Below are 23,840 nucleotides of genomic sequence, written 5' to 3' on the forward strand. Positions count from 1 at the left end.
GTTCAAGATGAATCTGAATTGTACCAAATACTACTGCAATATATTAGGTAATTTATCTTAAGCCAATAGCTATCCTTACTGAGCAGTTTCTGCATGTTGAACACTCTCATTTAAGTGGCATATATAATCCCCAGCACAATCACATCATATAGATATTATTATTGCATTTTAAGGATATTAAAATTGAGGTTCAGCAAGATTAGAATATAATAATCAAAGCAGAATAATACAATGATAAAATATAGGCTTAGAGTGAGTCAGACAAGTTGGAATTTTTCCTCTGAAAGTTATTAGCTATAATTTTCCACTGGTTCACCTGTTTGTGCCTCAGACCTTTAATGTTGAAGATGATTGTAATAATGGTAATAACTACATCAAGTTCTGTAATACTAACCTTACATGTAATATCTCATTTAACCTACAATTTCCTCCATTAAATTGCATTTTACAGATGAGTAGACTAATTTAAATAGTTTGCCCAAAGATACCTAGGTCAGTGGATCATGCAGCCATCTCTGTAACTCTGGTCTTTGTGATTCTGAAGTCCATGGTCTTATTCACTCACAATGTTGCCTTCTAATCTCTGTGTATGTGTGTGGCTGGGAGAAGTGGGAAAATGTGCAAAGTGTGTGACTCATAGTAAGCTCTCAAGTTAGTTCCTTTCCCAGCCCCACCTTACATCTCCATAATATCTTAAACAGTGCTTTGAATATAAAAATGTATCACTACCTACTTGTTGATACTCCCAGTTGTCTTGATCTTAGTCCCCATCCTAAAGCCAGCAGCCAAAATAATCTTTATATATGATCTGTTTAGTAACCTGAGCTGCCAAATCAGCTTCCTCAACAGTGTCAGTGACATGTTCAAGCAGAGGCTAAATGACTGACCACCATGGAAGCTGTTAACCTGAGAGGGAGTTTGGATCACATTTAATTTAATGCTCCCCTCAATCTCTGTCCAATTTACCTAGTAGAATAAATCACAAAAATACTTCATAGTAACTTTGTAAGCAAGACTTTCTCTCTTGTCCATTGACAGTACATTCCAGATTCTTAAAACTGCCTGCATTATTTCTCAATGCCTGTTTTTAGATCAACTACAAACATAATCTTAGATTCATATTCTAAAGGCCAAAATAAGTTCATGTAGAGCTGAGAAAATTTTCAATGAGAACATTAAAGTGAAAAATATCTACTCTTATTCTTAAATTTAGAAAGATTTATAAAAATACATATATAGATATTTTATTCTATTTATTTTTTCATCAAATATGTATTAAGCAACCACACACCAGGCATCCAGCTGGGATCTAAGGATATGGTGGTGAAGACAGTAGATTTAGTCTCTACCCTGCCAAGAGTACTTAATGTGGCTAATAGTGACATTTTCTATCACAATGCAGGTATAAATCAGCAATGTAAAAAAAAAATTGCCTTCTAATTTCAGGTGTATCCCCTTATGCTCAGTAGTAATGGATAATTAATAGTACAATTCTCTAAAATTTCCTTCATGATGTCCTTAATTCCAAAACTCAAAATGGTAGCTAGCCATCAGCTAAAAGTTTTATATAAACAAAATAATCATAGTACCAATTTTTAAAGCAGTACTGTTTCGGCCAGTAACTTACTAATTTCCACTATTTAATTATCTTCATATCAATTAATTCATCAAAACAGGAGGTAAAGGAGTCATAACGGTTAATGGAATTGTAAAAACAAAAATGATTACAAAGCAATTAGTAAATATTAAAATGCTTATGACGTACACTCTATAAAGCAGCATCCAGTAAAAATTAACAAAAAAAAATAAAACTACATACAAAACTTAAATTATTTAAAAAACAAACTAAAAAGTTACACTTGTATAATAAATCATAATTATAGCTATTTGACAGATGTAACATTAAATCTCACATTACAGGAATAACCAAAAATGGAAAAGACCAGGGATTTTGGTAAGTACAGCCCATTAGGTGAAAATTTTACTATAAACCATGAAATTGAGCATATGTTAAAAATAGGGAAGGTTCTGATTTTTAGGTTTTCCTTTTTATAGCTGACAAGGGTAAAGAAACTAGGTTCCCTGGGAGAGTTGCATTATTAATTGGGTGGTGAACAAATCAATTGCTACATCCATCGTGTTCTCTCCAAATCTTTTGACCCAAAGCTTCTTCTGTAACAGAAGCAGAATAATGTGTGTTCCTAATAACACACATTATTAGGAAGAAAAATGTTTATTTTCTAACTTGTAGTTATACTAAAGAATGTTGAAATGAATTGCATATGATTACTCATTGAAATTGTTTACAAAGACTTCAGAGACTGCAGTATCCAGTTTCATTCCCCTTTCTCACCCTTTTTCTTTTTTTAAATTAATGGCACTACAGTTATAAGAAATGAACATCATTGCCCATACAGTTAATACTGTTTTTATACCCTATAGATGTAGAAATATGTCATTTAAGTAATCATCTTATGTGTCAAGGGAGCAAAGGCAGGGTAATCTGCTTTGTGACACCAAATCAATTACAGCAATTGTGATGAAAGTCTGCACTGCATAAAGTCATGAAACCTAGACATTCAATTAGTACAATAGACAGAGCCAACCCAGAGACTTTCCCAAAATTTAGAAATAATAAATAAATTAAGTTCAGTATACAGTCAAGCTCACAGGAAAGAAAAAATATCCCAGGTATCAGAAACAAAAAAGAACTAAAATCCTAACTGAAATCTAGGAATACTGTTAATCCCGAGGAAATCTTGGAAGCAAGGTAGATTTGTTTACATGTCATGGTAACAGACCCTAGAGTCTAGGAGCTTAAGGATGACTATTTATGCTGGTATAAAGGACAAGTCTTTGGGTCTGCTTGAGAGGGGAAGTTAGAATAGCATGTCTGCAACAGCCAGGACCTTAATGGGCTATTCTTTCAGTGAACTTGAATGGCTCTCACTGACTCAGGGAGAAAGATAAAATAATCTCCCATAAGAAACCAAAACCTTGGGGACTTTCCTGGCGGTTCAGTGGTTAAGACTCCCGTGCTTCCAATGCAGGGAAAGCAGGTTTGGTCCCTGGTCGGGGAACTAGGATCCCACATGCCATGCATGCAGCTAAAAAACTTAAAAAAAAAAAAAAGAAAGAAACCAAAACCTCAAGTCAATACAGCACATGCGTTTGTAGGCCAAATGTATGTTACAACACAATATAAAAATGTACTAGAGAAATTTAACATAGAAACTTTGGGGAGTACTCACTGAAGAATCGTATCAAGAACTTCTAAAACACTTTTAATTGTCTTAGCTAAACATGCTATTAAAAAAGAACCTTAGAAGAATGGGAAAATCACAGTTCACTAAACAGTCTCAGTATGCTTCTGATAATGAATAATAATATTAAGATTTTAGTACTTAATATATAAGCTTACCTTAAAATATTTTTAGGCCAAGCACAATTGGTATAAAACAAAGTGTTATATGAGACTAAAGACTAGACTCCAAAGCCAATTGTGTTTTACTACTTTCCTGAATCATTTTATAATCCTCACACTCTGACATACTAAAAATATAATGAATGCTTGTTTTTTATGAGAGTAAAATTTGAAAAGAATTTTAAATAAATGATGATAGAGAATGAAAAACCATATAGGAGAAAGTAAACAGTGATTTTAAAAGGGATTTAGCCCTGTTCAATAGATGCATTTTTGGCAGAGGTAGAAAATCCAATTCAAGTTCAGACTGTCAGCTTTTCTATTTTGTACTATTTCTACTTTTTCATTCTTCTTAGAATTATGAAATGCTTTGCTATGTAAACTTATTTTAAAAGCTAAATAAGCATTTTTGAACCCCCAAATACATACTTACCTGTAAAATTTGAGAAAATGCCAATTTTGTGTAAATACTTTCTTCTTATTCTAAAATATTTTACAAAACATTGACTCAACAAACACTATCAGTATAACAAAACTGGTATTTCAATTAATGATAGTTTTTAATGTGATTGTTTGTTGCTTTCTTTTACTCCAAATTTCTAATAATACAAAACAAAAATTGAGGTAACTCCAGTAAAACCTAACCTAAAGTAAATTGCAAAAATATAAAAATGCCTGAGTGATGTTTGAGCAACAAATGAAACTCTCATTATAACAATTAGAATAACTCATATACTTAAGGGAAGAAAAGAAGGAAGGGAGGGAGGGAGGGTGAGAAGGAGGAGGAGAGAGAGAGAAAGAAAGAGAGACAGGAAGAAAAGAAAGGCATAAAACAAGGCTTCCCAAGCCTCACTGTAGATTAGAATCACATTTGAGCTTTATAAAAATTCAGGTAATAAGTGTTACTAAACAAATGACTCTGTGGAAAGGGGACCTTAGAATTTGCTCTTTTAGCCATAACGTAGGTAATTCTAATGCCTATTGAGATTTTAATGCTATTGGCCTACACATAATTCCTTCAATTTCTCATATTCTATTAACTCAATTGCAAGCTGGTTTTGATTTTCACTCATCTACTGAATCTGCTATTCAGTGATTACCACATGTCAATCCTAAGTAACATTTTCCTTTATTATATTTATAAACATTCCCATTAAGTCCTTTTTGCCTTATTTGGCATTATTTAACCCTCTTGAAATTGTTAAGGCATTGGTCTCTGTGACACTGCATTTTCTTTATTCCCCTTGAATATTTCCAATGGTTCCTTCTCTCTTATCTTTTGAACATTTTCCTTCCTTTATTTAGATGTTTGTGCTTTCCAGAAAACTATCTTCTCACTGTATTTATTCTCATCTACTTACATGATTCAGTTACACCAACATACCAACAACTCTCAACCACAGATTTCCTCTCATGGACTTCAAACACATATTTACCAATTGCTGGAACTACTTATGTAGATTTGCCTCAAACTCAAAATGTCCTGAAAGTGAACCAATGATCTTTCTTCTTAAACCAGTGTGACTTCATTTATTTTCATCCTGAACTTCATGTGTCATCCTCTTCCCAGTCATTCAAGGGAGATAATGAAAGTGTTCCTGGACTATTTGTCTCTTCATTTGTCTTACTCCCTATATATTTCTTGGGCCAATATCCTTCTTCTCATTGCTATGATTAGGTTCTGATTCAGATTTCTCCAGCTCTTACCTTCAGTATGCAATATCGTCCTATTTTTCCCTCTTTCAACTTGCACTTACTTAAATCCAACCTTTGCAGAATCACCAGAATACCCTACTAATGTACATCATTATGTCAACCCTTTGCTAGAAAACATCCAGGATAGAGCATAAGCTCCTTAATACAACATACAGACCATGTTAATTTGTGTTTAGTAATTTGGATTAATTTCCACTTTCTCTAACCTCTTCTCCTACTACTCCCTTTCTTGGGTTTTTCACTCTAATAACACAAAACTGTGGTGGCCCAAAACCTTACACCTTGACTCATTTTTTTTTCCTTTCCACATTTCATAATCAATCCATCAGCAATTCTGATCAACTCCACTATCACATTTTTACTAGAACCAGTCACCTCTCATCACTTCACCACTACTGTCACTGCCACTACCATTATAGTGCAAATCATTTATATATTTCATGGCTATTTTGAAAATAGCCGCTTAGACGAGGGGACATTATTCTTCCTGCTTCCCCTTCCCCTGGTCCCTGCTTTGTCCTCACGCTGTCTCATCTGTAACCAGTAGACAGAGAGAGTTTTTAAAATATAAATTCATGCATCTTTCTCACCCCTGCCACTCTCTAGCTGTCTTACATGCTTTAGTTTTCTTCATAGCACTTATTACCACTTGACAAATACTTGTTTGTGTATTCTTGTACTTTCCACTATAATGGAAGCTCTATGAGAACACAGACTTTTTTTTCCACTTAGAGCATTCCTGGCCCATCAAGACCCACAACTAGTATTTGTTGAACAAATGAATAAATGAATGTAGCTCAGGCATCTCTTAACTTAAGAAGTTTTTGCTGATCAACATGATGGCTTAAGTGCCCTTTTCCATTGTCTTCTTTACAGTAGAGTATACATCTCCATTTCTTTATTCCATATTGTTTCATAGGTTTGGGTAAATCTTTCCCATCAGACCAGTCTTTGAGAATGCAAAACTGTCTCTCTCATCTTTTTAATTTCAGTGCTATCATAGTGCCAGGCATCTAAAATACATTAAACACACATTAGAACTGAATGAATAAGTACATGGATGAATAGATAAAGGCTGAGCATCCTTAAAAAATATTTCAGATCTTCATGTAGTCATTAAGAGCAACAGTTCATTGAACATAAAATACAAAATGATATAGACATCTGGATCAAATACAGATGATCTTGCAACCTATCTAATACTTAGTAAAAGCTTTGTTGTTTGAGTTTTTTAGTAAAATAATCTTTCAACAATTGAATTTTATGTATTTTCAGAGATCATCTATAGCTGGGTATTTAACGAGTTCCCTTCCTTTGTGGCGGAAGACAGCCGGCGGTTCATTTCCCAGGAGACAGGCAACCTCTATATTTCTAAAGTCCAAACATCAGATGTTGGCAGCTATATTTGTCTGGTGAAAAACACAGTGACGAACGCTCGAGTACTTAGTCCTCCAACACCACTCACTCTCCGTAATGATGGTAAGTTCCATGGACTGGATTGAAATGGTCAGCCAACTCAAATGTGAAAAATTGAGTATAATCTGGAAAAATACTGAATCACTATGCTGTGCATCTGAAACTCATACTATATTGTAAATCAACTGTACTTCAATACAAAAAGACCTAAAAAAAAGATGTATTAGTGTTCTTCTAAGCACTTAAACCTAGCACAAATAAAATAAAAAGGCATTTGGCATATTTAGAAACTCTACACTTTTAGTCTAAGATCATGCATACCTTAGAATAAAATTTTTCACATAGGAAAGTGATAATCTATAGCTAAGAAATATTAACCTTAACACTACCCTAATGCCAAAAAGGGAGAGGGATTCCAAAAAGATGAACTGTAATAAAGACTCCACAGTTCTTTTTTTGCTCTTTAGGGCCTCTATATAGCATATGTGTATGAATTGCAAGTATTTTACAGGTTCATTTTTCATCACTTTTTAATTTTAGATACCTTCAAATTGAATATTCAGCTTTTAATACTTCATGGCATAGTTATAATTGTTATTATTACTTTCCAATAATAGGAGCAGTTGGAACTTTAACTTTTAAGTGCAATTCAGGTAGAAATGATGATTCTATAAGTATAGGTATTGCCATCTATCCAAAGTGTCTTCAAATTTAAAAACTCGATTTGTAGTTATAGACATTTACAGTTAAGCATTGCATTAAAGAAGTCAAGTACTATATTAGAGTTGATATATGATATATGGCTTGCTCTGTCATGCAATAAAAAAGCTATGAAGGTATTATTGAGAAGTGAGCTCGAGAATCCTGATGGATTGTGAAGCTTAAAAAATAATCTATTTCAACACTAGTCTTTTATATGCTTAGTTTTAGAATATATACTGCAGTAATGTATAGCCAGAGTTTATATATATATATATATATATATATATATATATATATATATATATATATATATATATATATATAACATTAGTAATAATCCTATAATCCTATCAGGTAGAGAGTACAAATGCAATATCTATTTCAGAGATGAGGAAGCCAATTTGAAAGAGATGAAGGGACCTCCAAATGTCACACTGCTAGGTAATGGCATGGAGGAATAGATGGGAAACAGGGATGAAAAATGGGAAACCAATTTAGAGGCTACTGAAACTAACCAGTCAAGAGGTGAGGAGGTGAGGAGAGACAGAATGAAAGCAGTGGTAATAGCACTGAAGGGTCGAAAACATGCCTAGGATATTAAGAAGGTAGAATTATCAGAATGTGATGATTAAAATGTGATGAGGCTCTGGAGTAGGAGAAAGCTTTCACATAGTTCAACGAATGGATGATGATTCTTTTCATGAAAAGAGATAAGACAGATGAAAAAATAGATTGAGAAATTGATGAATGTGATAAATTCAGTTTTGGCTATGTTGAGATAAGATATCCATGGGAAATCTACGTGGAAATATGCAGTAGGCTACTGATACATATTCCTAATATGCACAAGAGAGGACTGGGCTAGAGAAAGAGATTTAAGTGTTATCATTGTGTATCCATCAATACAGTTAAAGCTATGATTGTGTGTATATTATGCCAACTTCAAGATTATATAAGAATGTCTATAGGGTGAAAAGAATAAAGGAAAATAGATATGCATTTAGAAAACTTACCTAGTTAATAGTTTAGAATTGAGGTGATTTTCTATAAGCCATTTTCATAAAGTTTCTGAGTATTTTCTCATTAATTACGCAATAATTTGAAGCATCTTTGTTGGAAAATTGTAACATTTTGCTGACTAGTTCCATTTACACCATCCATTTATGTAATAATACCATACATTCAGATAGTGCCTGAGGTTGAGTAGGCTATTCTGCCTTCTTTTCATGCACCAAAACTAAACATTACATTGAGCTTCACAAGGGAGAGGAACACATGTAAAGTAAGAATACAAAAATTGACACCATCTTCACCAGTGATTTAAAAGCTCAGGACCCATGTTCAACAGTCTCTTGCACTTCTTTGATTTCATGGCCCAAATGTATCACTTAACTTTACCTTATACCTTCCATAGTCAAACATTTCAAGAATAATTAGAGTAATTTGTTTGCTGCTATTTAAACTCCTTTGCCCTTCTGATTCTATTGCTCTTCCTGGGCAAAACCCCACTCCCAATGAACTCACTATACCCTTAATTTGTGACTGCCTTGGAATCTGAAAGCTGCTAGAGAGTTACACCTGCCAGGGATTCATGATCAACAACTTCAGTACTGCCACTCAATCCTAGTAAGTTTCTGTGGATGGTTAATTTGTAACTGTCCTAAAGATTTTTGGAATCTTCTCTGCATTTCTCAAACTGGACAGCCTCCCTCCTTCCCCACTGCTTTACAAAACCTATTTAAGTATCAAATTTACTTTCCTACTAATGGAATTTCAAATCTAACTATTGATACATCTTCATCCATACTGTTCTTCCCTTATGTAATTTCAGTAGAGATACTCTACTGTCTCTCCTACTATTAAAACCAATCCCTCCATCCTTGACTGCTGATTTTCATTCCCACTGGCCTTTTCAGAACATCACACTGTTAGCCATTGTTTCTTATGTAACCAATACTGTGTCACTAAACTAATAAATATTTTTAGTCATGTTAATTGAATTTACTGAAGCAGTTGAAACCGTTGACTTATTTTTATTTTACAAACATCTATATTTCCAAAAAATCATTATTTGTGCAGTACTATATGAAAGGTTCAATAAAGCAATGCACACAAGTAAAATAAAACTGTTATTTTAAAGTTAACATTTAAGTTAAAAAGAAACAGGTGGAAAACACCTGCTAAATTTCAATTACATCATTCAATGACAGTCTTATTTAAGATTTTGTGAGAGAAGTTAGAAAATTCATATTTCTTCTTTCTGTAAATTATCTGAGATTATTTTTTCTTGGTGATTGTCTACTAATTTTTACTTTTTATCATAGTAATACACACTTATCAAAGGAATATAGTGGTTTATAAGTGCTGATAAGAAGGGGAAAGAAAAAGCAAACCCACACACCTCCCTTCCATCCAATCCTACTCCCTAAAGCTAACTTTTTAATTTCTCCTATTTTTCTTCATGAGTTTCTCATATAATGCTAGGAAATATCTGTGCTTCTTGTTTAATCAAGTTTAGACAATAACTCATATGATGTACATCTGCTTCTTCTATCCTCCCCTCTTTTATAGTTAAACAATATTTTTCTGTTGTTTCCTTTTTAACCTTGACAATGTGCTTACATCTCTATTATCCTTTTAACTCTTGAAAATAATTCTTGACTTTCTATTATATAAAGTGATAGTTTTAGTCCTACTTTTTCCTTTACCTTTCCTGTACTACTTTTATGTCCTTTTGTCTTCCACATTTACTCTGACATTCTCTCCTGCAAATGCAACCAAGTGTTCTAAACTTTCCCATAGACTAACTGTAAAAGCTTAAAACAAATAGATGTTAACAAGTTATTACTATATAATTATCTTTCAATACATATTGTTACAGATTTTTAAGCTATTTGTAGATATGTGTGCTCTACTAGACATGCTTTTCATAAGTGAAACTTTGAATATAACAAGAAAATAATATTGTGATATAGTTTGGATGTAATTTCTCTTAAAATTTTGCTCTATAAATACAATTCATCATTTCAATAATAGTGTTGAAATATGAACATGAGTCATCACAATGCAAATGATAAATTAAACCATTATTGTGGTTAAGAAAGCCCACAAAATGCATATGAAAGAGAAGTGAGCTTAGGAACAAGCCTTGAGTAGTCCAAATCGCTTTGGAAAGGTTAAAAATGAAAACCCTACAAAGGATAATGAGAAGGAAAAGTCAGAGAGATAATAGGAAAAACAATAGTGTAGTATCAAGGAAGCCAAGAAAAATGAGTGTTTCAACAAGGAGAAGTGGGCATGCAGCTCAAGATGGTGGACTGGGTGCCTGTATTTGTCTCCTGTCTCCCTTCTGAGACCCTGTAAGAAGAAATTCATGTCATCAATGAGTAGAGGAAGCATTTCATTAACAAATGAGACACTTTGATATATTTCTGGAAGAATAAGGAAGGACGTGAGTTTAAGGATTAAACAGGCAGAGTAACTAAAACCTAGAATAAAGTTTAAGGGATCTAAGGAAAGGGCTAAAAACCATGTGCCCAGTGGAAGCCTGAAAAAGCTCTGAAATCACAGTTAGCTAAGGGTGAGCATAAGAAATGGGGCCAAAGGGGGACTGAAAGTATATATGCTGAACATCTGTTTCAGTGAAATATTGGAATCCGTTCTCTTCCCTGTCCTTATGTGCAAAAAGACCAAAGGCTCTTAACAACTCTTTTAACAACATGAGTGAACTTTCCCTGGAAAGCTAAAGTTCTTAATGTGAATAGTGGCACAGAATGCAAAACCTTCTCATTCTGGCACATGAGTGTCCGCAGCCTGACAGCCAGTTCCTTGCCCTCACATCAAAGCAGAGCTGACTGTCGACCCACCTCTCCCAGCCACCCGCACCCTCACCTCAAAAGGAAACCAATTCTACAGAACTGGGAAACACACAGCAATGTCCAAGCTTCTCAGACTTAACGTTTATATGCAATGCTAAATTAGTAGTTTCTATTAAAAATTACTGAGCTTACTGAATGGTTATAGAATTCATATCAGGATAATATGCAAAAAGCAGAAAAATTTAAATTATTCTAGGAAGGCATCAATTAGACTAGAATTGTTCTTAATTCAAAAAACGTCTATATTACTATTTGATCTCTCTTCAAAAAAAAAAAAAAATTGAAGACTATGTTTATAGGAAGGACATATTCTTGAATGCTTTCCCAAGTAGGTGGCTTATGTTAAACACTTAGTCTGAAAATAAAAATAGAATATGATTGTGGATGATTCCAGTATTTGCATCACAGTCAGCTACAATTCCTGCTGGGTTTTACAAACCTCTCATTGCAGAGACAGGCATTATAATGGTTATTCCTTCAAACTTGACAAACACCTCTGCAGGGGTTTGAATATAAAAGTTACATTTAATCTGCTGTGACAATAGAGTTAGCTATAAAAATCATTTCAGAATATTGTGTTTTTACACTTCTTTGAAAAAAAGTAGGCCTTTCTAAAAATAACAGAGGTTATATACATAGGCAAATTATTTCCCTTCAAGGACAAATAAAATTTTACTATATAAACTATTGGAAAAATGTCTTGGCTTGGATCCTCTTAAAGCAAAACTTGAAACTAAATTCGCTTGTAGGTAGTTTATTTGAAATTTATCACAGAGAGCAGGAGTGTGGAATGGGGTGGGTTTGAGGAATGAACTAGTGAAAAGGGAGGTTGCATTATGGAGATGACCACTTCTACAGGCAGCTGGAGCTTGGTCGCACAGGACCAGAGCCTCATGAAATAAGGCTCAGAATAATCTTCTTGGCAGACATATCAATGGTCTTCCATCCCTGAAGGTGACTCCACAGACAGTTAACTCCTGTGCATTTACAGGATGCCCTCAAGTTGCAGCTGAGTGAAACTGGTTGCACCTACACAGACCTGGTTGCAGCGGTCGTTGCAGGAGTAAAAATTTTGGCCAAGATCATTCAAACACACAAAAGTTGTCCAAAATACAGAGCAGGGAGCTTTAGAAGATTGGAAGTACATGAGTGACATGATCGGCTTTTCCTCTGCTGGCACTGTGAAAAACTATCTTCACACATTTACAAATGTATATTGCATACCTTTATGTGTCAGATAATTCATTAAGTAGTGAGGATATAATGGAGGGCAAAACAAATGCAATAATTGTCCTTAGGTAGCTTACAATATAATATGAGGGAAGATATTACCCTAAAAACTGTGTGTAACCAAGCATCCTAGGATCTGTCTGCTTGTCCAGTGCCCCATGGAGCCAATCTCACAGGTCATTGCATTGTAAACAAAACAAACAAATCTAGCTCCAAAACTATTATAGGTAATACAGAATTTTACTAATGGTTTGGAGGGTAATGAACGTGGAGGCAGCATTCTGCAAAACAGCAAAATTTATTAAACACCCGCCTTTAACAACTTCTCTCTTTTGCCAAGTTTTTATTCCTACAACTCTATATCTCTCCCTCGACACACCTCTGCCTCTTCTTCAACACTACTGTATTGGTCTCCCTTCAAGGTCTCACTATCTCGGTCTGATGCGTAGCAAGTTCATACTTTCATTTCTGCTCTCATTAGAATTCTCAGCCCAATTCTGAAGACTTTTTTATTTTATTTTATTTTTAGTCAATAAACATTTATAATGAATTAGTACATGTGAGACATTGTTCTAAAAACTTTACAAGTATTAAAGTGAAAAGAATGAAAACATATAGAAACAAATATGAACTAAAAACCAAAAGAAGTTTAAATTGGTCTATGAATATCATACAAGATATTAAATGCATCTCTAGGGACAGAAAAGAACATTACATTCTGATAATAGGTTCACTTTTTCAAGGAGATAGAGCAAAGCATTTTCCCACAATTCACTGTGTACAGCACCAGGCTCCCCACTCCTCTTCTGGTCCAGATGGAATATTCTCCTGTAAAATCTCACTCCTTCCTAAGGCAGCATTTTTTCAGACCCTTCTCTAGGGCTATAGTGACTCCAAAGTGACACAGAGGGGATAATAATAAAAAAAAAACGAAAGAAAAAGAAAAGAAAGAAAAAGAAAAACAGTCCTTGGGGCCCTTTGCCACCCCTGGAGTTGGATAGGGCAGGAGCGAGAAAAAGAATTGAGGAAGTAACTTGGATAATGAATGGGAATAGATTCAGAATGTATGCAGAAAGATTGACCTTTGTTAGAGAATTCATCAGTTGTCACAGTGGGGAGAAAAGTAAAAATGACTATAGATGCAGATAATCTAATATTTGGTGGTGGGAAGTCTGATGGCATTTATTTTAAATGAACTACAGACAAAGTCATCAGCTAAGAATGTATATGTAGGCAACAGGTTTATTTTTAAACTAAGAATTGTGTCGGGGGAATTATGCACAGAATCGCATACTTACATAATTTATGAATCAACCCCATTAATTCACTACTGAATAAGACAGGTCCTAAGAGCAATGGAAGAATATAAAAAATGGTATACCCTTGAAGATGGTGGTGGGTTGAATAATGACCCCAAGTTGTCCATATCCTAATTCCAGGACATTTTGAATGTTACCTTATATAGTAGAAGGATTTTTGCAGATGAGATTAAGGATCTTAATACAAGGGCACAGAAAACTAATACAAACATCAAAGAGAAATCTGAAGCAATTCAGTTTTCTTACTTATCTTTTGGAATATTCATGGCTATTCTAGCAGTGTATTGGAACTAGCTTGTTCCTGCTTACAGGAGTTGGTTGTGCATCTCTTCACATCTTGGTAGCTTGAGATCAACCATGATGGGAGTATCTACAACATAAAAAGTAGCAAAGGCTACATATCAGAGTTCTCACTGTCCTCCAACCCCAGAGAACTGGCTGTTAAACAGCATTCAGCTGGTAATTCAGCACCCAAGATCACAGTCACTGAATCAGAAATAACAACGTTTGATGGAATAAACATCAATTAAAACATATACCTGCTTCACTCCAATCCTCTCTGTTTTCTTTGCTCCAGATAAAGTACAGACTGAATGGATCCTGTGCTATTCTCTCTATTTCTCGTACCTGAATTGGTTTTGCCAAGCAAACAGTGAGATGCAGCAAAATCATTCTTATTTCCTGATCAGTTTATCACAGGAAATATGGCAATTGGAATGGCCTTGAGTATTCTTAGATTTCCCTTTTCTCCTCTAAATTTTTTAGTGGGTATTAAATGTTATACCCTAAACCCAGGAGACTTTTTCTTCTTTTAATCTTTGTTCAGAATTTTCAATTTATGGATTGTTCCAAAGGAACTGGGAAAGCTTGTGAAAGAAAACTCCTACTAGAATATATTTATCTATGTGAAAGAAGCTGAATAGCATTAAGGTTTTTTGTCAAGTTCTGCAGGAATATAAGAAACTTACTTGGCTTTTATTAATCTTTTATTTATTTTGCTATGCGTCTCTCTGGAAATCTTGTAATCTTGATATGCTACAAATTAAATAAAAACTTCAAAAAATCATTGGAAGATTTCTGAATAAAATGAATAATTTTCTCAGATGTCCTTGACAATCAGTCATTTCACACAATTCAATTTCTCCTCAAGCAGACTTATGAAAACAATTTGAACTTCTATCTATGGAAATAAGAATTTTTATCAAGAAAAACAATGTGCATCATTTTATTAACTCCCTTAATATGTCTTAGAAACTTTGAAGAATTAGTTAATAAGTGCTTACAAATAATAAGATAAATTTCTTAAATATGAATCTAATTTAGGCTTTTTCTGGTTTCCCACATGAAAACTTGTTATTGTCATTCAGGAAATAAAATCCCAAAGGATGTAAAGTTTTGATAACTGACATTGTAATGGTGAATATATCATTCTTAACATAAGAAAGGTACCATGAACTTTGAATTACTTTTTAAGAGTGGAAAATGTATGTTCAGTAATTTAATCTGACTTCCTTTCCTATTGTCAGACTAGTCTACACACACTGTCTCCATTGCTATACTTCCTTTCTTCATCTCATGGTCTGCAATCTGGCATTTAACCTCACCACACCACTCAAGGTGTTTTCTCAAAATTCATCAAGTATCTGTTCATCAAACTCACCAGCTTTTTCTCAGTATTCATCATTCTTGACATCTTATGAAAATCTGTTTAAACCTGAAAATATTTTATTTTATTGATTTACCTGGGTGAAGACTTCCCTGAATAGGTTCCTCTGTACCTTTCACTGTCTCTCCTCAATCTACTATACTACAAAGCTACAGTAATCAAGACAGTATGGTACTGGCACAAAAACAGAAATATAGATCAATGGAACAGGGTAGAAAGCCCAGAGGTAAACCTACGCACATATGATCAACTTATCTTTGATAAAGGAAGCAAGAGTGATGCTGGGAAAACTGGACAGCTACATCTAAAAGAATGAAATCAGAACACTTCCTGATACCATACAAAAGAATAAACTCAAAATGGATTAAAGACCTATATGTAAGGCCAGACACTATAAAACTCTTAAAGGAAAACGTAGACAGAACACTCTATAACATAAATCACAGCACATCCTAGAGAAATGGAAATAAAAACAAAAATAAACAAATGGAACCTAATGAAACTTAAAAGCTTTTGCACAGCAAAGGAAACCATAAACAAGATGAAAAGACAACCCTCAGAATGGAAGAAAATATTTACAAATGAAGCAAATGACAAAGGATTAATCTCCAAACTATACAAGAAGCTTATGCAGCTCAATATCATAAAAACAAACAACCCAATCCAAAAATGGGCAGAAAATCTAAATAGACATTTCTCCAAAGAAGATCTACAGATTGCCAACAAACACATGAAAAGATGCTCAACATCACTACTCATTAGAGAAATGCAAATCAAAACTACAATGATGTATCATCTCACATCAGTCAGAATGGCCATCATCAAAAAATCTACAAACAATAAATACTGGAGAGGGTGTGGAGAAAAGGGAACCCTCTTGCACTGTTGGTGGGAATGTAAATTGATACAGCCACTATGGAGAACAGTATGGAGGTTCCTTAAAGAACTGAAAATAGAACTACCATATGACCCAGCAATACTACTACTGGGCATATATCCTGCGAAAAGCATAATTCAAAAAGACACATGTACTCCAACGTTCATTGCAGCACTCTTTACAATAGCCAGTACATGGAAGAAACCTAAGTGTCTATCGACACTTATATCGATGAATGGATAAAGAAGATGTTGCACGTTGATACAATCGATATTACTCAGCCATAAAAGAAACAAAACTGAGTTGTTTGTAGTGAGGTGGATGGACCTAGAGTGGGTCATACAGAGTGAAATAAGTCAGACAGAGAAAAACAAATACCGTATGCCAACACATATATATGGAATCTAAAAAAAAATGGTTCTGGTGAACCTAGGGACAGGACAGGGATAAAGACACAGACGTAGAGAATGGACTTGAGGACATGGGGAGGGAGAAGGGCAAGCTGGGGCAAACTGAGGGAATAACATTGACTTATATACACTACCAAATGTAAATTAGATAGCTAATGGGAAGCAGCCACATAGCACAGGGAGATCAGCTCGGTACTTTGCGACCACCTAGAGGGGTGGGATAAGAGGGGTGGGATAAGGAGGGTGGGAGGGAGATGCAAGAGGAAGGGGATATGGGGATATATGTATACGTATAACTGATTCACTTTGTTATACAGCAGAAACTAACACAACATTGTAAAGTAATTATACTCCAATAAATATGTTAAAGGAAAAAAAAAACACAAAAAAACTGCCCCCTATATCAATCATTCCACTTAGCTATTGGTTTGGATGTGTCCATTCACCCATTTGTCTGGTTTGTTTACACTTAACATTTTTCCCTAAAGGACTTAAGAAAGCTTATCCTTCCAAATGTAGGTATTCCTCCAGAATTCTACTCCTGTGCCCCATCTATATTTCTAAATATTTGTCTTTAGTGGACACTTCTATTTCTGTTTCCAATTTAGAATTTCCCACAAACTAACTTCTTCAGCAGATATCTGTTGTTAGTGAGATCACTTTTCTTCTAAACATCTAATACAAATATTTCTGGATCAATTAGAATCCTCCTAATCTTGTGACTGCATACATAACCCATAGGCTTGGCAAGCCCTATGAATTCTACACCTGCAATTTCATTCTCATTTATCCCCTTCTTTATACTTCTAATTACAACACTTTTTGCCTCTTGCTTAGATCAGTGGCTTTCAAATGACTTTTCCTACAATTCACAGAAGGTGAATAGTGTTACTATCCAAAATTCACTTTCAAGAGCTTTTCTACATTCTAGGCTATAGAGCACAAGAGAGGCTTTAGGTGCAATGCCAGTGAACTAGCTGGAACACCATTTCCTTTACCATCAATCAAGGAAGCTATCAGAAAGCAAGTTCATGAGAGTGGCATCATTACAGAGATTTAAATTAGAATGTATTTTTATTAATTTTGTTTAAAGTAAATCAGTCACAAAGTTGGGTTTGATTTACCACCTACTTTATCCCTGGACAAGAGACTTAACCTGCCTGTGCTTCAGTTTATTCATCTGAACAGAGGATAGCCTGGATACTTTTCTCATAGGGTTATTGTGAGGATTAAATGCATTAATAAATGCAAAGCGATTAGAACAATGCCTAATACATAGTAAGTTTTAGTAAAAATTAGTGATTCACACAGTATTTATGACACAAGGGCCACTGCATTTCACTAGTGTGTGGGTAGTTGCAGTAAGGAACTACTTTCCTAGACTGTTTCGATTACTGTATTGTTTGTGGTTGCTGCTGTTGTTTACTGTGTAAATTCAAACTCAATTCTAGAACTGAGGTTTTAATAGAGGTTGGGGTGAGGGGTAGTAGCACTGGGAGAAGTTTTATATTCTATCACTTGTCTTCAGTCATATCTCCAATCAAAAACTGCTCCAGAATTTTCTGACTCAATTCCTTTTCTTTTTGTTCTCTTTTTTTGAGATACGCTTTTAATTCCTAGCTCTGACTGCATATGTTTGAATGACTTGCCTAAAATCACACAACTTTTTAGTTACAATAAACAGGAATAAAATGTACCTGATAATAAGTATGGTTTAGATTTTATTCTAAAAGAATTTTCTTATGTTTGTCCATATTGAAATCCATCTGCCACTTTCATAATACCCACCCACAACTTTATGATATCGTCATGCAAATGATATTTGCCAGCTTGATATTTCAATACCCAGTAGAGCTCAGTGCCATCTAAAACTTTGGAATTTTATTATTCCAATATTAATTTACAAAATAGTCAGCAAATCCCAGCTCTAACTCAACCCCAGAGGACTATTCCATTTTGCCAACATGTTGCTTCCCATACCTAAGGTATTTCACCAGCCATGACAAAACATATTCCTTCATATTATTTCTATTCACTGTCTGTTTAATTTTAAATAATATTTATTAATAAAATTATCAAAAGCTTTTGGAAATCTATAAAATTACATCTAATAGGCCAGCATTTAATACTGTGATTCTCAAACACTTGAATGAGAATAATCTAGGGTTCTTGTAAAAAATGGAAATATTGGGCCATACTCAAGATCTATACAATCAGAATTTCTGGAGTGGTCCTAAAAACCAGCATTTTTAATGTTATACTAAATGTTGTAAGGTGTGGACTGTGCAGTGTCTTTAAGAATTAAGGCTGCATCCTTGGGAGGTCTCAGGAGAACCTGGGTCTTCAAATGTACCACCTGGACTCCATTAGTGGGGTTGTTCTATTCCTGCTATTCCTTCAAAGACAGGATTAGGTGAAAGATGTAATTTAAGATCTACATGCAAGTTGTCCTCAGCCTATAAATCCTAGGAATCTGCATTTTCATGACATATCCCAGATATTTCATATATTAAGAACAATTGAGAACTGTTGCACTAATCATTACTTGCTAAGTATAATTTTTTAATGTTACATACCTCTTCATATATTTTAAGCTCTTCTTTGTACCAGACAGGATTTCCAGACAAAAGGTGGATGAAAGACTATACAGAATTATGTTAGGAAGAATCTTGGTAAAAATTCAGGTTCCTGGGTCTTTCCCTTAGATACTCTGATTTAGTAGGCCTGCAGTGGAGATTGGAGGTATTTATTTTTGACTGCATCACTAGGAAATTTTATGTCCAGGCAGGTGAGGGAACATCTGGCATTTTCTTTTATCTCCATAAGCAGCTGTGACTTTATAGTGATTGTCAGTCACAGTATTTTTGCAGTTGGTCGATTGTTTCTGGAATAATTTGAAATGTATTTCATTCATAGTTTTAGATCACCTTTAAGGTAATTATTGAAATTTAGATTAATATGCTGTTTTTGTAGGAGTGTTCTCATAATTGAGCTGTCATAGGTGACATAGGTCTTTTCACTTTATTTAGACAATCTTCCTATTATTAATAAGATGCCTATTATCCTACAGTTACCATTTCTCCTTATCTTACTTTGCACTGCTATTCTTAATATGATCTACCTGATTTTTCTCTGAGCATCAAATAAGGTATTTAAAAATAACCTTAAGTCTCTTTATGAATCATTTTAAATGATTTCCTTCCATTTTTTTTCTCCTGAACTAATTCTCACATTTTGTCTCAGTTAATTTGTCTAAAACTGAATAACTCTACAGTGGATATTTTAAGATTCCCCTTATCCTTCAAGGTTATTGAATTTATATCCTTATTTATATCTTTCTTTATTGAATTATATTCTTATTTTGTGATCACTTTTATCATCCAGTGCTAAAAATCACATCCAGGATATTGTGGGCTCTAAAACTACTGCTTCTGGAAAGTCATTTGTAATATTTAGAAGTGTTTCTTCCACAGTTCACTCCAATGAGATATTTTGCAAATTTATCATAAAATAACAAGACTTTTTTTTTTTAAACAAATGTACTGGAACTCATATATTCAATTGAGTGTTATGTTCTTCAGAGTAGACATACTGGGAGGCAATTTACTTACACCAATATAATCTTGCCATTATTTAAAATATTTTGAAACTGAATGATTCATCTTACTATTTTATAACCCTTGTATCACAGTGCTGTGTCAGGGAGATAGCTGTTGCATAAGTGGAAGGTTTGAAAATGATTAACATTCTTTCTATGCAACAGGCGCAGTGGTGAAAGCATTTCATACATCCTCTCATTTAATCTTCACAACAATACAGCATTTGAGTTTATCTTTCTATTACAGTTAAACAATCTGTCATACAAACAGGTAGCAAGTCCTCTTAACCTATGTGTCTATGACTCTAAAGAGTAACCTGCTAAATATTATACTTTATTGCTCAGTTACCAACTGGTTAAGGGACCCTCCCAAGGTCATAGTGTTTTTTCCACTGTATCATTATGCCTTCCTTATGATTTCAATGCCAAATTGGGGTCTTGGATTACTTTATCAATATTACCTAAAATAAAATTTAAAGGGTATGGTTAGAGACGATCCTCTGTATGAATAGCCCACCTATCATAGAAGCAATCTTTGCTTCTTTCCAATTTCATCCCTAGATGATGTGAGGATTTTTTTTCTCAATTTATCAAGAAAGAGAATATCCATCAAATATATGAAATTAGATAGCAAGAAAGGAGTAACCTGTTTCAGTAAAATTGGGGTTATGCTCATCTTTGGGAATGACAGAATTCATCTATAGAGAATGTAAGGTTGCCTGCTATATTGTATGTTAATTATCTATCAAAATAGCTGTCAAGAGAATACATAGCCTAATTTTCTTAATAATTAGTTGGTTCTACTTAATATTATAGCACACTTTTTTCATTAAAGGTAGGGTTTTTTTTTTAATGTCAGAATGTTAAAAATTTAACTATAAAGGAAAAGAAAATGAAGACTTCACCAAATCCAGGATCCTAAAGAATATTTGTGTTACTCACTGGCTTAATAAATAAATTAAAGCCAACATAGAGAAATATTTTGCTGTCACCCTGACAACTTGATGATCAAATACATGTAGTACAAACCTTACAGATGACCAACTTGAAAATGATTCATATGTATAAATAGCTGTCCTACCATAAGTTGGTCACTGCCATAGGCCCTTCTGATTTTTGCCTTTGTTTAAGCAAAAGACATGTCCTCAAGAAGTTTTTAGAGAATTTGAAATTCAGAAGTGAGTGAAAGCAGAAAACAAGTTAAAAAGAAAAAAGCAGTGGGAACAATTTTGAGGCTCTAACCTCAGAAATGGATTCTCAGACAGATTTGGCCAAACATAGCAGACCCATTGTCTACAATGTCTTCCTCCCCTGTGGCATAAAACGTATACCACGTGAGATAAATTCCACTAATTAAACAGTCATTTAAGTGAATAAGCATCATGCTTTAAAAAATAAGATGCCACAGAGAAAATCAGAGATCAGTACATTTTACTTTAATATATATCAGTTAAATCGTATCATTTTGCTTTTGAACATCTACCTGTGATAATTTCCCAGGAAGAAAGGAATAAGTGTTATTTGGGAAAAGAGTTGGATAGGATGTGAAGGATAATAGGAAGGAATTTGGCATCACTTAAAAGAATGGGGTCAGACAGAGAGCTATTCTGGCAGATTTAATTATTTTGTAATCCCAATTCTGCCTCATTTTTAACTATGCCACCTACCCTTTCTAAACCTTAGTTTCTTTATTCATACAACAGCCTTGAGATTGTTGTAAAGATTAAAATATTCATGAACCTAAAGTCTCTGGCACAGTTCACAGTATTTTTGGTGCTGAGGATGCAAGAATAACACACCCTCTGATCCTCAAAGAACACTTGGTCTAATAGGGAAAATAGACAAGGTGATGGTTCTGATATCACAATGTGCAAAAGGTAAAATCAAGAAGCATCATATGTCAAAGGCACCAAGAGGACAGGCACTAACTCCACAGGGCCATCCAGAGAATTTTCAGTGTGGAGTTGACATTCGAGTGCAGTGCTGAAAGAGAATAGGAGTTTGTCAATTGCCTCAATTCTGGGCTGGCATTATGGACAGAGGGAAAAGCATACCCAAAGGAACAAGAGAAGAAAGGTAAATAAAAAGAAGTAGAATATAAAAACAGTACATCTTTCAATTTTTTGTCTGAGGCTGGCTCTGAAACTATGAAAAAGCATGTGTAGGGAGGAGAAGTAATTTATCTTCTTGTGTTATGTCAATCATGATCTAAATTTATTTAGATCACATTTTATGAACTAGGTAATATTTTGTGAGTTAAACTAAACCATTACTTAACAATTTTCTATGGAAAAATATCTTTGCCTCCAAAGTGCTGATTTATGGCAAAACACATGGAATACAATTCACAAATTACTTAGCATTATGGAGAACAGCATAAACTCTGCAGCCGGATGTCATGAATTCAAATCCTGGGTGTAACATTTAATAGCCATGACTTTGGACAATTTTTTAACCTTTCTAATTCAGTCTTCTCAGAGGTAAAAAGAAGGTAATTATTAGACCAGTTCAGGGGATTGTAGGGATCAGAGTTGATACATCTAAAGGACTTAGAAAGGTACCTTGTATGTAATAAATCCCATATATGGATTAGGTATTATTTTCATTGCTATATTATCATTATACTTTCAACAGTGATTAATGCATGACCTGAGTGCCATACTAAGTCTCTCATTGTAGTTTTAGGTTTTAATTTATCTCTACAACTTTGGTAATCTTCTAAAAATGTGACCAAAAAATCTTTCACAAATTCAGTTATTGGCAATATGAAAAAATAATACAACTAGAATTAAAAAAAAAAACAAAGACTTTACAAATCATAATTGTATCTATCAATAATTGATTACTTCCCCAAACCTTGACTTACCAAACATATTTAAGCCTGTGGAACAAGCAGATTTGTTGAACTGGGATAAGGTGATATGTAACTTTAAAAAAAAGCAGATTTCCAAAGACTTTTCAGTGTTAGAAATGCAACATTTGTGTAACCAGCGTGTTTGCAGTGAACACTTAGCTATAGGTACAGTCCTACTTCAGGTTCGCTTCTAAAAGCATTCACTCACACCCGGACAGTTATATTCAATAATTATTGTTACCTTGTGGTCAAAATATTTTTGTCCTCTATTTTGGCTTAATACTGGCTAATATGTTCAACCATAAAGGATAATAAGGAAATGTATTAATATTTTTCTACTGTTGTATGTTGTCTAGTCAAATAGGTTATTTTGTGAAAAGAAAGGCATGAAAACTCAAATACATTGTGATTTATTCATCACCATTAACAGTTCATCATTAAGACAGGGTCTCTTTTCATCAGTGTTAAAGATCTAAGATAAATCTCTTTAGTGAACAAGGAATAAACAGTGCTATAATATATTAATGGGTTAATCCATTTAAAAATATTATATCTTTTTTTGTCATATACACATGTATACATCTATATAAAATCAAAAACTGAAAAATTAAATTTTTCTTCCCAAATGACATTGAAATCTGAAACTACCTATGAGGATTTGGAGGAAATTCTGGAAGCTTTATGATATTTTTCCAGTCCTGATAAATGATAAATTCTGGAAAGAATTTGAAGATTAGTTGTCATTCTATG

At 34.0% G+C, this 23,840-nt stretch overlaps 1 protein-coding gene across 1 annotated transcript in view; it reads left to right on the top strand.

Moving 5' to 3' along the window:
• Positions 1-23,840, top strand: part of CNTN5 (contactin 5) — a 514,136-nt gene that overhangs the window by 127,297 nt on the left and 362,999 nt on the right. The window contains exon 5 of the mRNA XM_027087760.1: positions 6,416-6,619. Coding sequence (XP_026943561.1) covers positions 6,416-6,619 — 204 coding nt within the window. The remainder of the gene's footprint in view (positions 1-6,415; positions 6,620-23,840) is intronic.

Source organism: Aethalodelphis obliquidens, unplaced genomic scaffold, assembly GCF_003676395.1.
Source record: "Aethalodelphis obliquidens isolate GAN/ISIS:26980383/991018 unplaced genomic scaffold, ASM367639v1 scaffold60, whole genome shotgun sequence".
Lineage (NCBI taxonomy): Eukaryota > Metazoa > Chordata > Mammalia > Artiodactyla > Delphinidae > Aethalodelphis > Aethalodelphis obliquidens.